The 15,000-nt window shown below is 50.2% G+C and overlaps 1 protein-coding gene across 1 annotated transcript in view; it reads left to right on the top strand.

Annotated features, from left to right (window-relative positions):
* Window positions 1-15,000, top strand: part of csmd2 (CUB and Sushi multiple domains 2) — a 726,975-nt gene that overhangs the window by 292,447 nt on the left and 419,528 nt on the right. The window contains exon 5 of the mRNA XM_065020074.1: window positions 5,004-5,211. Within this exon, the coding sequence (XP_064876146.1) occupies window positions 5,004-5,211 (208 nt within the window). The remainder of the gene's footprint in view (window positions 1-5,003; window positions 5,212-15,000) is intronic.

Here is a 15,000-nt window from a genome sequence, read left to right as displayed (position 1 = left end):
GCTTCGACTTGCATCATCCAACCTATGCTCTTCCCCGAAGAATTACAGTCGTAAGTCATAAAACCATGAAACATTTTGTAGTGTTTCTGGAAGGTTTTTTTTTCCTATGGAGCTCTGTTCTATTGTAGCAGTCTGCTTTCTACACTCTGCATGTTCCCATAAGCTGAACGTAACATCAAAACAACACACAATAGTTTTCTGTCTGCATTTGTATTGTTATACTTGTATTATATTGTTGTACTGGTGGGGGCGACATTTGTGTTACTTTATTTTTTATATATTTTTTTACAAACAATTTGAATTATGTGTTACAGTTGCCATTCCTGTTTCAAAACCTTCTCTCTCTGCTCCTTCTCTCTCTGCTCCTCCTCTCACTGCTCCTTCTCTCAATTCAAGGGGCTTTATTAGCATGGGAAACATCTGTTAACATTGCCAAAGCAAGTGAGGTAGATAATATATAAAGCGAAATAAACAATAAAAATGAACAGTAAACATAACACATACAGAAGTTTCAAAACAATAAAGACATTACAAATGTCATAGTATATATATATACAGTGTTTTAACAATGTACAAATGGTTAAAGGACACAAGATAAAATAAATAAGCATAGATATGGGTTGTATTTACAATGGTGCGTGTTCTTCACTGGTTGCCCTTTTCTCGTAGCAACAGGTCACAAATATTGCTGCTGTGATGGCACACTGTGGAATTTCACCCAGTAGATATGGGAGTTTTTCAAAATTGGATTTGTTTTCGAATTCTTTGTGGATCTGTGTAATCTGAGGGAAATATGTCTCTCTAATATGGTTATACATTGGGCCGGAGGTTAGGAAGTGCAGCTCAGTTTCCACCTCATTTTGTGGGCAGTGAGCACATAGCCTGTCTTCTCTTGAGAGCCATGTCTGCCTACGGCGGCCTTTCTCAATAGCCAGGCTATGCTCACTGAGTCTGTACATAGTCAAAGCTTTCCTTAATTTTGGGTCAGTCACAGTGGTCAGGTATTCTGCCACTGTGTACTCTCTGTGTAGGGCCAAATAGCATTCTAGTTTGCTCTGTTTAGTTTTAAATTCTTTCCAATGTGTCAAGTAATTATCTTTTTGTTTTCTCATGATTTGGTTGGGTCTAATTGTGCTGCTGTCCTGGGACTCTGTAGGGTGTGTTTGTGAACAGAGCCCCAGGACCAGCTTGCTTAGGGGACTCTTCTCCAGGTTCATCTCTCTGTAGGTGATGGCTTTGTTGTGGAAGGTTTGGGAATCGCTTCCTTTTAGGTGGTTATAGAATTTAACAGCTCTTTTCTGGATTTTGATAATTAGTGGGTATCGGCCTAATTCTGCTCTGCATGCATTATTTGGTGTTCTACGTTGTACATGGAGGATATTTTTGCAGAATTCTGCTTGCAGAGTCTCAATTTGGTGTTTGTCCCATTTTGTGAAGTCTTGGTTGGTGAGCGGACCCCAGACCTCACAACCATAAAGGGCAATGGGCTCTATGACTGATTCAAGTATTTTTAGCCAGATCCTAATTGGTATGTTGAATTTTATGTTCCTTTTGATGGCATAGAATGCCCTTCTTGCCTTGTCTCTCAGATCGTTCACAGCTTTGTGGAAGTTACCTGTGGCGCTGATGTTTAGGCCAAGGTATGTATAGTTTTTTGTGTGCTCTAGGGCAACAGTGTCTAGATGGAATTTGTATTTGTGGTCCTGGTGACTGGACCTTTTTTGGAACACCATTATTTTGGTCTTACTGAGATTTACTGTCAGGGCCCAGGTCTGACAGAATCTGTGCATAAGATCTAGGTGCTGCTGTAGGCCCTCCTTGGTTGGGGACAGAAGCACCAGATCATCAGCAAACAGCAGACATTTGACTTCGGATTCTAGTAGGGTGAGGCCGGGTGCTGCAGACTTTTCTAGTGCCCGCGCCAGTTCGTTGATATATATGTTGAAGAGGGTGGGGCTTAAGCTGCATCCCTGTCTAACCCCACGACCCTGTATGAAGAAATGTGTGTGTTTTTTGCCAATTTTAACCGCACACTTGTTGTTTGTGTACCTGGATTTTATGATGTCGTATGTTTTACCCCCAACACCACTTTCCATCAGTTTGTATAGCAGACCCTCATGCCAAATTGAGTCGAAGGCTTTTTTGAAATCAACAAAGCATGAGAAGACTTTGCCTTTGTTTTGGTTTGTTTGGTTGTCAATTAGGGTGTGCAGGGTGAATACATGGTCTGTTGTACGGTAATTTGGTAAAAAGCCAATTTGACATTTGCTCAGTACATTGTTTTCATTGAGGAAGTTTACGAGTCTGCTGTTAATGATAATAAAGAGGATTTTCCCAAGGTTACTGTTGCTCCTTCTCTCTCTGCTCCTTCTCTCTCTCTGCTCATTCTCTCTCTGCTCCTTCTCTCTCTGCTCCTTCTCTCTCTGCTCCTTCTCTCTCTGCTCCTTCTCTCTCTGCTCCTTCTCTCTCTGCTCCTTCTCTCTCTGCTCCTTCTCTCTCTGCTCCTTCTCTCTCTGCTCCTTCTCTCTCTGCTCCTTCTCTCTCTGCTCCTTCTCTCTCTGCTCCTTCTCTCTCTGCTCCTTTTCTCTCTGCTCCTTCTCTCTCTCAGCTCTTCCTCTCTCTCTGCTCATTCTCTCTTCTCTCTCTGCTCCTTCTCTCTCTGCTCCTTCTCCTTCTCTCTCTCTCTCTCTTCCTCTCTCTCTGCTCCTTCTCTCTCTGCTCCTTCTCTCTCTGCTCCTTCTCTCTCTGCTCCTTCTCTCTCTGCTCCTCCTCTCCTGCTTCTCTCTGCTCCTTCTCTCTCTGCCTCTCTCTGCTCCTTCTCTCTCTGCTCCTTTCTCTCTCATCCTCTCTCTCTGCTCCTTCTCTCTCTGCTCCTTCTCTCTCAGCTCCTCTCTCTCTGCTCCTTCTCTCTCTGCTCCTTCTCTCTCTGCTCCTTCTCTCTCTGCTCCTTCTCTCTCTGCTCCTTCTCTCTCTGCTCCTTCTCTCTCTGCTCCTTCTCTCTCAGCTGCTCCTCTCTCTCTGCTCATTCTCTCTCTGCTCCTTCTCTCTCTGCTCCTTCTCTCTCTGCTCCTTCTCTTCTGCTCTTCAGTCTCTGCTCCTTCTCTCTCTGCTCATTCTCTCTCTGCTCATTCTCTCTCTGCTCCTTCTCTCTCTGCTCCTTCTCTCTCAGCTCTTCCTCTCTCTCTGCTCATTCTCTCTCTGCTCCTTCTCTGTCTGTTCCTTCTCTCTCTGCTCCTTCTCTCTCTGCTCCTTCTCTCTCTGCTCCTTCTCTCTCTGCTCATTTTCTCTCTGCTCCTTCTCTCTCTGCTCCTTCTCTCTCTGCTCCTTCTCTCTCTGCTCCTTCTCTCTCTGCTCCTTCTCTCTCAGCTCCTCCTCTCTCTCTGCTCCTTCTCTCTCTGCTCCTTCTCTCTCAGCTCCTCCTCTCTCTCTGCTCCTTCTCTCTCTGCTCCTTCTCTCTCTGCTCCTTCTCTCTCTGCTCCTTCTCTCTCAGCTCCTCTCTCTCTGCTCCTCTCTCTCTGCTCTTCTCTCTCTGCTCCTCTCTCTCTGCTCCTTCTCTCTCTGCTCCTTCTCTCTGCTCCTTCTCTCTCTGCTCCTCTCTCTCTGCTCCTTCTCTCTGCTCTCTCTCTGCTCCTTCTCTCTCTGCTCCTTCTCTCTCAGCTCTCTGCTCCTTCTCTCAGCTCCTTCTGTCTCTGCTCCTTCTCTCTCAGCTCCTGCCCTTCTCTCTCTGCTCATTCTCTCTCTGCTCCTTCTCTCTTCCTTCTCTCAGCTCCTCTCTCTCTGCTCCTTCTCTCTCATGCTCTTCTCTCTGCTCCTTCTCTCTCAGCTCCTCCTTCTCTCTCTGCTCCTTCTCTCTCTGCTCCTTCTCTCTCAGCTCCTCCTCCTCTCCTTTCTCTGCTCCTTCTCTCTCTGCTCTCTCTGCTCCTTCTCTCTCTGCTCCTTCTCTCTCTGCTCCTCCTTCTCTCTGCTCCTTCTCTCTCTGCTCCTTCTGTCTCTGCTCCTTCTCTCTCAGCTCCTCCTCTCTCTCTCTTCCTCTCTCTGCTCCTTCTCTCTCTGCTCCTTCTCTCTCTGCTCCTTCTCTCTGCTCCTTCTGTCTCTGCTCCTTCTCTCTCAGCTCCTCCTCTCTCTCTGCTCTGCTCTTCTCTCTCAGCTCCTTCTTCTCTCTCAGCTCCTTCTCTCTCTGCTCCTTCTCTCTCTGCTCCTTCTGTCTCTCTGCTCCTTCTCCTCTCTCCTCTCTCTCTGCTCCTTCTCTCTCAGCTCCTCCTCTCTCTTCCTTCTCTCTCTGCTCCTTCTCTCTCTGCTCTCTTCCTCTCTCTCAGCTCCTTTCTCTGCTCCTTCTCTCTCAGCTCCTTCTCTCTCTGCTCCTTCTCTCTCTGCTCCTTCTGCTCCTTCTCTCTCTGCTCCTTCTCTCTTCCTTCTCTCTCTGCTCTCTGCTCCTCTCTCTCTGCTCCTTCTCTCTCAGCTCCTCTCTCTCTGCTCCTTCTCTCTCAGCTCTCTCTCTGCCTCTCTCTCAGCTCCTCCTCTCTGCTCTTCTTCTCTCTCTGCTCCTCTCTCTCTCAGCTCTGCTCCTTCTCTCTCTGCTCCTTCTCTCTCTGCTCCTCTCTCTCTGCTCCTTCTCTCTCTGCTCTCTCTGCTCTCTCTCTGCTCCTCCTTCTCCTTCTGTCTCTGCTCCTTCTCTCTCAGCTCCTTCTCTCTCTGCTCCTTCTCTCAGCTCTCTCTGCTCCTTCTCTCTCTGCTCCTTCTCTCTCTGCTCCTCCTCTCTCCTCTCTGCTCCTTCTCTCTCTGCTCCTTCTCTCTCAGCTCCTTCTCTCTGCTCCTTCTCTCTCTGCTCCTTCTCTCTCTGCTCCTTCTCTCAGCTCCTTCTCTCTCTCTCCTCTCTCTCCTCCTTCTCTCTATTTCTGTTGCTCCTCTCTCAGCTCCTCTCTCTACTCCTTCTCTCTATTTCTCTGTCTGTGGGTCGGTCTGTAATTCTAACCTGTGTCTCTCTCCTTCTCACTCTCCCCCAGCGGATGACGGTTGTGGGGGTACGTTGCGAGGCCAGAGCGGTGTGATCACCAGCCCCAACTACCCAGGGGACTACAGCAACAATGCAGACTGTACCTGGACCGTCCTGGCTGAGCCTGGAGACACCATCGCCCTGGTCTTCTCTGACTTTACCCTGGAGGACGACTATGACCTGCTGGAGGTCAGCGGCACAGACGGCTCCTCTCAGTGGTGAGTACCCAGCCGGGGTGCTTCGATGTGGGGGAGGGATTGGGATGGGGTGGGGTATGGTGGTTTATGGTCGGTAAACTGATGGAGGTCAGGTTGTCTCAGTGGTGAGTACCCAGCCAGAGGGAAATGTTTTCAGGGGAGCTGATGGTTAGAGGGTGGGGCTTGGTGCTGTTTTCTGGGGAGCTGATGGTTAGAGGGTGGGGCTTGGTGCTGTTTTCTGGGGAGCTGATGGTTGGAGGGTGGGGCTTGGTGCTGTTTTCTGGAGAGCAGATGGTTAGAGGGTGGGGCTTGGTGCTGTTTTCTGGGGAGCTGATGGTTAGAGGGTGGGGCTTGGTGCTGTTTTCTGGGGAGCTGATGGTTAGAGGGTGGGGCTTGGTGATGTTTTCTGGGGAGCTGATGGTTAGAGGGTGGGGCTTGGTGCTGTTTTCTGGGGAGCTGATGGTTAGAGGGTGGGGCTTGGTGCTGTTTTCTGGGGAGCTGATGGTTAGAGGGTGGGGCTGAGTGCTGTTTTCTGGGGCAGATGGTTAGAGGGTGGGGCTTGGTGCTGTTTTCTGGGGAGCAGATGGTTAGAGGGTGGGGCTTGGTGCTGTTTTCTGGGAGCAGATGGTTAGAGGGTGGGGCTTGGTGCTGTTTTCTGGGAGCTGATGGTTAGAGGGTGGGGCTTGGTGCTGTTTTCTGGGGAGCAGATGGTTAGAGGGTGGGGCTTGGTGCTGTTTTCTGGGGAGCAGATGGTTAGAGGGTGGGGCTTGGTGCTGTTTTCTGGGGAGCAGATGGTTAGAGGGTGGGGCTTGGTGCTGTTTTCTGGGGAGCAGATGGTTAGAGGGTGGGGCTTGGTGCTGTTTTCTGGGGAGCAGATGGTTAGAGGGTGGGGCTTGGTGCTGTTTTCTGGGGAGCAGATCTTTAGAGGGTGGGGCTTGGTGCTGGTTAAAACATTTACTATGACCTTTGACCTTTCAGGAAATTGGCATGTCCAAGATGTGATGAGCGATTACTAGTGAACTTACTGCTCTACCACTATAGTGCTGTGTGTATCTGATTGAAGTCGTGTGGTTCTTCTCTTCACTGCATTTTTGTTCTCTTCTGAAAGGTGAAGCTCTTGTCTCACGGGCTCATGAGACGTCTCATTGTCCAACATGTTGATTTGCTGTTGGAGTAGGAATGGACGGATCTGGTTGGCTACTGAATCTGTGGCTGTGTGTTGGGGAGTAGCAGTGTGATGAAGCTCTGTTCTGGATGTAATTAACTAACTAAGATGATGGAGACGACAGACCCGGGTTACTTCCACCCAACTTTGCAGTTTTTTTGTTGTTGTTTAATAATAATTCCCACAGTCGTGTCAAATTGGCTGGATGTCCTTTGGGCATCTTGACTCCAATGCTTCCCCACAGTCGTGTCAAGTTGGCTGGATGTCCTTTGGGCATCTTGACTCCAATGCTTCCCCACAGTCGTGTCAAGTTGGCTGGATGTCCTTTGGGCATCTTGACTCCAATGCTTCCCCACAGTCGTGTCAAGTTGGCTGGATGTCCTTTGGGGATCTTGACTCCAATGCTTCCCCACAGTCGTGTCAAGTTGGCTGGATGTCCTTTGGGCATCTTGACTCCAATGCTTCCCCACAGTCGTGTCAAGTTGGCTGGATGTCCTTTGGGCATCTTGACTCCAATGCTTCCCCACAGTCGTGTCAAGTTGGCTGGATGTCCTTTGGGCATCTTGACTCCAATGCTTCCCCACAGTCGTGTCAAGTTGGCTGGATGTCCTTCGGGCATCTTGACTCCAATGCTTCCCCACAGTCGTGTCAAATTGGCTGGATGTCCTTTGGGCATCTTGACTCCAATGCTTCCCCACAGTCGTGTCAAGTTGGCTGGATGTCCTTTGGGCATCTTGACTCCAATGCTTCCCCACAGTCGTGTCAAATTGGCTGGATGTCCTTTGGGCATCTTGACTCCAATGCTTCCCCACAGTCGTGTCAAGTTGGCTGGATGTCCTTTGGGCATCTTGACTCCAATGCTTCCCCACAGTCGTGTCAAGTTGGCTGGATGTCCTTTGGGCATCTTGACTCCAATGCTTCCCCACAGTCGTGTCAAGTTGGCTGGATGTCCTTTGGGCATCTTGACTCCAATGCTTCCCCACAGTCGTGTCAAGTTGGCTGGATGTCCTTTGGGCATCTTGACTCCAATGCTTCCCCACAGTCGTGTCAAGTTGGCTGGATGTCCTTTGGGGATCTTGACTCCAATGCTTCCCACAGTCGTGTCAAGTTGGCTGGATGTCCTTTGGGCATCTTGACTCCAATGCTTCCCCACAGTCGTGTCAAGTTGGCTGGATGTCCTTTGGGCATCTTGACTCCAATGCTTCCCCACAGTCGTGTCAAGTTGGCTGGATGTCCTTTGGGCATCTTGACTCCAATGCTTCCCCACAGTCGTGTCAAGTTGGCTGGATGTCCTTTGGGCATCTTGACTCCAATGCTTCCCCACAGTCGTGTCAAGTTGGCTGGATGTTCTTTGGGCATCTTGACTCCAATGCTTCCCCACAGTCGTGTCAAGTTGGCTGGATGTCCTTTGGGGATCTTGACTCCAATGCTTCCCCACAGTCGTGTCAAGTTGGCTGGATGTCCTTTGGGCATCTTGACTCCAATGCTTCCCCACAGTCGTGTCAAGTTGGCTGGATGTCCTTTGGGCATCTTGACTCCAATGCTTCCCCACAGTCGTGTCAAATTGGCTGGATGTCCTTTGGGCATCTTGACTCCAATGCTTCCCCACAGTCGTGTCAAGTTGGCTGGATGTCCTTTGGGCATCTTGACTCCAATGCTTCCCCACAGTCGTGTCAAGTTGGCTGGATGTCCTTTGGGCATCTTGACTCCAATGCTTCCCCACAGTCGTGTCAAGTTGGCTGGATGTCCTTTGGGGATCTTGACTCCAATGCTTCCCCACAGTCGTGTCAAGTTGGCTGGATGTCCTTTGGGCATCTTGACTCCAATGCTTCCCCACAGTCGTGTCAAGTTGGCTGGATGTCCTTTGGGCATCTTGACTCCAATGCTTCCCCACAGTCGTGTCAAATTGGCTGGATGTCCTTTGGGCATCTTGACTCCAATGCTTCCCCACAGTCGTGTCAAGTTGGCTGGATGTCCTTTGGGCATCTTGACTCCAATGCTTCCCCACAGTCGTGTCAAGTTGGCTGGATGTCCTTTGGGCATCTTGACTCCAATGCTTCCCCACAGTCGTGTCAAGTTGGCTGGATGTCCTTTGGGCATCTTGACTCCAATGCTTCCACAGGGATGCTGGGCCCATCTTGACTCTATAAGGTGTTGAAAGCGTTCCACAGGGATGCTGGGCCCATCTTGACTCTATAAGGTGTTGAAAGCGTTCCACAGGGATGCTGGGCCCATCTGGACTCTATAAGGTGTTGAAAGCGTTCCACAGGGATGCTGGGCCCATCTTGACTCCAATGCTTCCACAGTCGTGTCAAGTTGGCTGGATGTCCTTTGGGTGGTGGACCGTTCTTGATACACACGGGGACACTGTTGAGTGTGAAAAACCCAGCAGCGTTGCAGTTCTTGACACAAACCGGTGCATCTGCCACCTACTACCGTAACCATGTTCAAAGGCACTTAAATATTTTGTCTTGTCCATTCACCCTCTGAATGACACACAATCCAAGTCTCAGTTGTCTCAAGGCTTAAAAATCCTTCTTTAACCCACGTCTCCCCCCATTCATCTACACTGAATGAACTGGATTTAACAAGTGACATCAATAAGTGATCATATCTTCCACCTGGATTCACCTGGTGAGTCTGTCATGCAAAGAGCAGGTGTTCTTCATGTTTATTTGACTTGCACTAAATCATGACATGAGGTCTCTGCACCTACAGTATGTGAAAAGGCAGAGCCATTCTGAAAGCAGTAACTTGGAACAGGGAATGAATTGGACTGGATCTGAACAGACACTTAACTAAGAACTGAGTCACACATCAAAGCCATGCTCTCATTCTGTCACTCTCACGGCCATTGATAGAGAATAGCTGTTTCCCAAACTCCCTGAGAAAAAACGAATACACTGCATATGTGATGTCATCAGACCTTGGTCCTCTTTTATGCTGGGTTGTGATTGGCTCTAAGTTGCCAGCTCTGTTCCCTGAGCTCTCTTCTCAATGAGTCTGCTTCTGTGGTGATTGTTGCCGGGGACCGCCCCTGTGGCGTTGCGTTACATTCTTAGGAGAGAGAGGGAGAGAGAGAGAGAGAGAGAGAGAGAGAGAGAGAGGGAGAGAGAGAGAGAGAGGGAGAGAGAGAGAGAGAGAGAGAGAGAGAGAGAGAGAGAGGGAGAGAGAGAGAGAGAGAGGAGAGAGAGAGAGAGAGAGAGAGAGAGGGAGAGAGAGAGAGAGAGAGAGAGAGAGAGGGAGAGAGAGAGAGAGAGAGAGACGCAGAGAGAGACACAGAGAGAGACACAGAGAGAGACACAGAGAGAGAGAGAGAGAGAGAGAGAGAGACACACAGAGAGACACAGAGAGAGACACATAGAGAGACACAGAGAGAGAGAGAATATGGAGGAGAGAGAGAGACACAGAGAGAGACACAGAGAGAGACACAGAGAGAGACACAGAGAGAGACACAGAGAGAGACACAGAGAGAGAGAGAATATGGAGGAGAGAGAGAGAATGATACATGAGGGAGGAGTGACATTTGTTGGCACGCAATGCGGAACGTATCACACTTGATGATGCACTTTGCCGGCGACAGGCGAGACAGGTAGCACTGGGGACAGGGTTGTCACTAGTTACCACAGCCAGTCATAATTATGATGAAACCCCATCTATTTCCACATTTTCTCTTCTTAAAATCATATTTTAAGCCCATCCCTAACCTTAATCTTTATTTTACCCATACTGCTAAACATATGCCTAACACTAACCTTAAATTAAAACGAACAAACCAAAAAAAAGGGACTGTCCATGTTGGCCAGAGTAGAGACAGTAAGGGGGAGGTGGAGGACTGTCCATGTTGGCCAGAGTAGAGACAGTAAGGGGGAGGTAGAGGACTGTCCATGTTGGCCAGAGTAGAGACAGTAAGGGGGAGGTGGAGGACTGTCCCTGTTGGCCAGAGTAGAGACAGTAAGGGGGAGGTAGAGGACTGTCCCTGTTGGCCAGAGTAGAGACAGTATGTTGGCCAGAGTAGAGACAGTAAGGGGGAGGTAGAGGACTGTCCATGTTGGCCAGAGTAGAGACAGTAAGGGGGAGGTAGAGGACTGTCCCTGTTGGCCAGAGTAGAGACAGTAAGGGGGAGGTAGAGGACTGTCCATGTTGGCCAGAGTAGAGACAGTAAGGGGGAGGTAGAGGACTGTCCCTGTTGGCCAGAGTAGAGACAGTAAGGGGGAGGTAGAGGACTGTCCCTGTTGACCAGAGTAGAGACAGTAAGGGGGAGGTGGATGACTGTCCCTGTTGGCCAGAGTAGAGACAGTAAGGGGGAGGTGGAGGACTGTCCATGTTGGCCAGAGTAGAGACAGTAAGGGGGAGGTGGAGGACTGTCCCTGTTGGCCAGAGTAGAGACAGTAAGGGGGAGGTAGAGGACTGGCCCTGTTGGCCAGAGTAGAGACAGTAAGGGGGAAGTGGAGGACTGTCCCTGTTGGCCAGAGTAGAGACAGTAAGGGGGAAGTGGAGGACTGTCCCTGTTGGCCAGAGTAGAGACAGTAAGGGGGATGTAGAGGACTGTCCCTGTTGGCCAGACTAGAGACAGTAAGGGGGAGGTAGAGGACTGTCCCTGTTGGCCAGAGTAGAGATAGTAAGGGGGAAGTAGAGGACTGTCCCTGTTGGCCAGAGTAGAGACAGTAAGGGGGAGGTAGAGGACTGTCCCTGTTGGCCAGAGTAGAGACAGTAAGGGGAGGTAGAGGACTGTCCATGTTGGCCAGAAGTAGAGACAATAGGGGGAGGTAGAGGACTGTCCCTGTTGGCCAGAGTAGAGACAGTAAGGGGAGGTAGAGGACTGTCCATGTTGGCCAGAGTAGAGACAGTAAGGGGAGGTAGAGGACTGTCCCTGTTGGCCAGAGTAGAGACAGTAAGGGGAGGGGAGGTAGAGGACTGTCCATGTTGGCCAGAGTAGAGACAGTAGGGGGAGGTAGAGGACTGTCCATGTTGGCCAGAGTAGAGACAGTAAGGGGGAGGTAGAGGACTGTCCCTGTTGGCCAGAGTAGAGACAGTAGGGGAGGGGAGGTCCATGTTGGCCAGAGTAGAGACAGTAAGGGGGAGGTCCCTGTTGGCCAGAGTAGAGACAGTAAGGGGAGTAGTAGAGACAGTAAGGGGAGGTGGAGGACTGGGGAGAGTAGAGACAGTAAGGGGAGGTGGAGGACTGTCCATGTTGGCCAGAGTAGAGACAGTAAGGGGGAGGTAGAGGACTGTCCCTGTTGGCCAGAGTAGAGACAGTAAGTCCCTGGGAGGTGGAGGACTGTCCCTGTTGGCCAGAGTAGAGACAGTAAGGGGGGTAGAGGACTGTCCCTGTTGGCCAGAGTAGAGACAGTAACTGTCCCTGTTGGGGGAGGTAGAGGACTGTCCCTGTTGGCCAGAGTAGAGACAGTAAGGACTGGGGAGGTAGAGACAGTAAGGGGAGGTAGAGGACTGTCCCTGTTGGCCAGAGTAGAGACAGTAAGGGGAGGTAGAGGACTGTCCATGTTGGCCAGAGTAGAGACAGTAAGGGGAGGTAGAGGACTGTCCCTGTTGGCCAGAGTAGAGACAGTAAGGGGGAAGTGGAGGACTGTCCCTGTTGGTAAGTAGAGACAGTAAGGGGAGGTAGAGGACTGTCCCTGTTGGCCAGAGTAGAGACAGTAAGGGGAGGTAGAGGACTGTCCCTGTTGGCCAGAGTAGAGATAGGTAGAGGACTGTCCCTGTTGGCCAGAGTAGAGACAGTAAGGGGAGGTAGAGGACTGTCCCTGTTGTTGGACTGTCCATGTTGGCCAGAGTAGACAGTAAGGGGAGGGAGGACTGTCCCTGTTGGCCAGAGTAGAGGAGTAAGGGGAGGTAGAGGACTGTCCATGTTGGCCAGAGTAGAGACAGTAAGGGGAGGTAGAGGACTGTCCCTGTTGGCCAGAGTAGAGACAGTAAGGGGGAGGTAGAGGACTGTCCATGTTGGCCAGAGTAGAGACAGTAAGGGGGAGGTAGAGGACTGTCCTTGTTGGCCAGAGTAGAGACAGTAAGGGGGAGGTGGAGTACTGTCCCTGTTGGCCAGAGTAGAGACAGTAAGGGGGAGGTGGAGGACTGTCCATGTTGGCCAGAGAGACAGTAAGGGGGAGGTAGAGGACTGTCCCTGTTGGCCAGAGGTAGAGAGACAGTAGAGACAGTAAGGGGAGGTAGAGGACTGTCCCTGTTGGCCAGAGTAGAGACAGTAAGGGGAGGTAGAGGACTGTCCATGTTGGCCAGAGTAAGGGGAGAGGACTGTCCCTGTTGGCCAGGGAGAGGTAGAGGTGGAGGACTGTCCCTGTTGGCCAGAGTAGAGACAGTAAGGGGAGGTGGAGGACTGTCCATGTTGGCCAGAGTAGAGACAGTAAGGGGAGGTAGAGGACTGTCCCTGTTGGCCAGAGTAGAGACAGTAAGGGGAAGTGGAGGACTGTCCCTGTAAGTAGAGACAGTGGGGGAGTAGAGGACTGTCCCTGTTGGCCAGAGTAGAGACAGTAAGGGGGAGGTAGAGGACTGTCCCTGTTGGCCAGAGTAGAGACAGTAAGGGGGAGGTAGAGGACTGTCCCTGTTGGCCAGAGTAGAGACAGTAAGGGGGAGGTAGAGGACTGTCCATGTTGGCCAGAGTAGAGACAGTAAGGGGAGGTAGAGACTGTCCCTGTTGGCCAGAGTAGAGACAGTAAGGGGAGGTAGAGGACTGTCCATGTTGGCCAGAGTAGAGACAGTAAGGGGAGGTAGAGGACTGTCCCTGTTGGCCAGAGTAGCCAGGGGAGTAGAGACAGTGGCCAGAGTAGAGACAGGGGAGGTAGAGGACTGTCCCTGTTGGCCAGAGTAGAGACAGTAAGGGGGAGGTAGAGGACTGTCCCTGTTGGCCAGAGTAGAGACAGTAAGGGGGAGGTAGAGGACTGTCCCTGTTGGCCAGAGTAGAGACAGTAAGGGGGAGGTAGAGGACTGTCCCTGTTGGCCAGAGTAGAGACAGTAAGGGGAGTAGAGGACTGTCCCTGTTGGAGAGTAGAGACAGTAAGGGGAGGTAGAGGACTGTCCCTGTTGGCCAGAGTAGAGACAGTAAGGGGAGGTAGAGGACTGTCCCTGTTGGCCAGAGTAGAGACAGTAAGGGGAGGTAGAGAACTGTCCCTGTTGGCCAGAGTAGAGACAGTAAGGGGGAGGTAGAGGACTGTCCCTGTTGGCCAGAGTAGAGACAGTAAGGGGGAGGTAGAGGACTGTCCATGTTGGCCAGAGTAGAGACAGTAAGGGGGAGGTAGAGGACTGTCCCTGTTGGCCAGAGTAGAGACAGTAAGGGGGAGGTAGAGAACTGTCCCTGTTGGCCAGAGTAGAGACAGTAAGGGGGAGGTAGAGGACTGTCCATGTTGGCCAGAGTAGAGACAGTAAGGGGGAGGTAGAGGACTGTCCCTGTTGGCCAGAGTAGAGACAGTAAGGGGGAGGTAGAAAACTGTCCATGTCTAAATAGTGATGGGAACCGTTATTCCAATATTCCAAAATCAGAACGGAGGACATCAGTATTTGATTACTTGCGAGAGTATTCATATTTTTTTTTAAATATAAACGTAACATGCAGAAATGAACTGGGAATACAAATATAAATATTTTGGTCAAATATATCTTTAAGAAAAGGTAGCGGGTTGCATCAGAAAACCAGCCAGGTTCTGGTTTGACCACCAATTCAAATCACATTTTATTTCTTACATGCACAGAATACAACAGGTGTTGACCTTACTGTGAAATGTTTACTTACAAGCCCTTATTAACCAACAATGCAGTTCAAGAAATAGTTAAAAAATATTTAGTAAATAAAGTAAAGTAACACAAGAATGGTACATAATAGTGATGAGGAGGCTATATACAGGGTGTTACGGTACTGAGTCAGTGTGGAGGCTATATACAGGAGGTACCGGTACAGAGTCAATGTGGAGGCTATATACAGGAGGTACCGGTACAGAGTCAATGTGGAGGGTATATACAGGGTGTTACGGTACTGAGTCAATGTGGAGGTTATATACAGGGGGTACCGGTACAGAGTCAATGTGGAGGCTATATACAGGGGGTACCGGTACAGAGTCAATGTGGAGGCTATATACAGGGGGTACCGGTACAGAGTCAATGTGGAGGCTATATACAGGGGGTACCGGTACAGAGTCAATGTGGAGGCTATATACAGGGGGTACCGGTACAGAGTCAATGTGGAGGTTATATACAGGGGGTACCGGTACAGAGTCAATGTGGAGGCTATATACAGGGTATTACGGTACAGAGTCAATGTGGAGGCTATATACAGGGGGTACCGGTACAGAGTCAATGTGGAGGCTATATACAGGGTATTACGGTACAGAGTCAATGTGGAGGCTATATACAGGGTGTACCGGTACAGAGTCAATGTGGAGGCTATATACAGGGGGTACCGGTACAGAGTCAATGTGGAGGCTATATACAGGGAGTACCGGTACAGAGTCAATGTGGAGGTTATATACAGGGGGTACCAGTACAGAGTCAGTGTGAAGGCTATATACAGGGGGTTCCGGTACAGAGTCAGTGTGGAGGCTATATACAGGGTGTTACGGTACAGAGTCAATGTGGAGGTTATATACAGGGGGTACCGGTACAGAGTCAATGTAGAGGCTATATAC

The sequence above is a fragment of the Oncorhynchus nerka genome, linkage group LG7 (genome assembly GCF_034236695.1).
Source record: "Oncorhynchus nerka isolate Pitt River linkage group LG7, Oner_Uvic_2.0, whole genome shotgun sequence".
Taxonomy (NCBI): domain Eukaryota; kingdom Metazoa; phylum Chordata; class Actinopteri; order Salmoniformes; family Salmonidae; genus Oncorhynchus; species Oncorhynchus nerka.
Note: the sequence above shows the minus strand (reverse complement) of the source record. Positions and strands in the feature narration are given on the sequence as shown.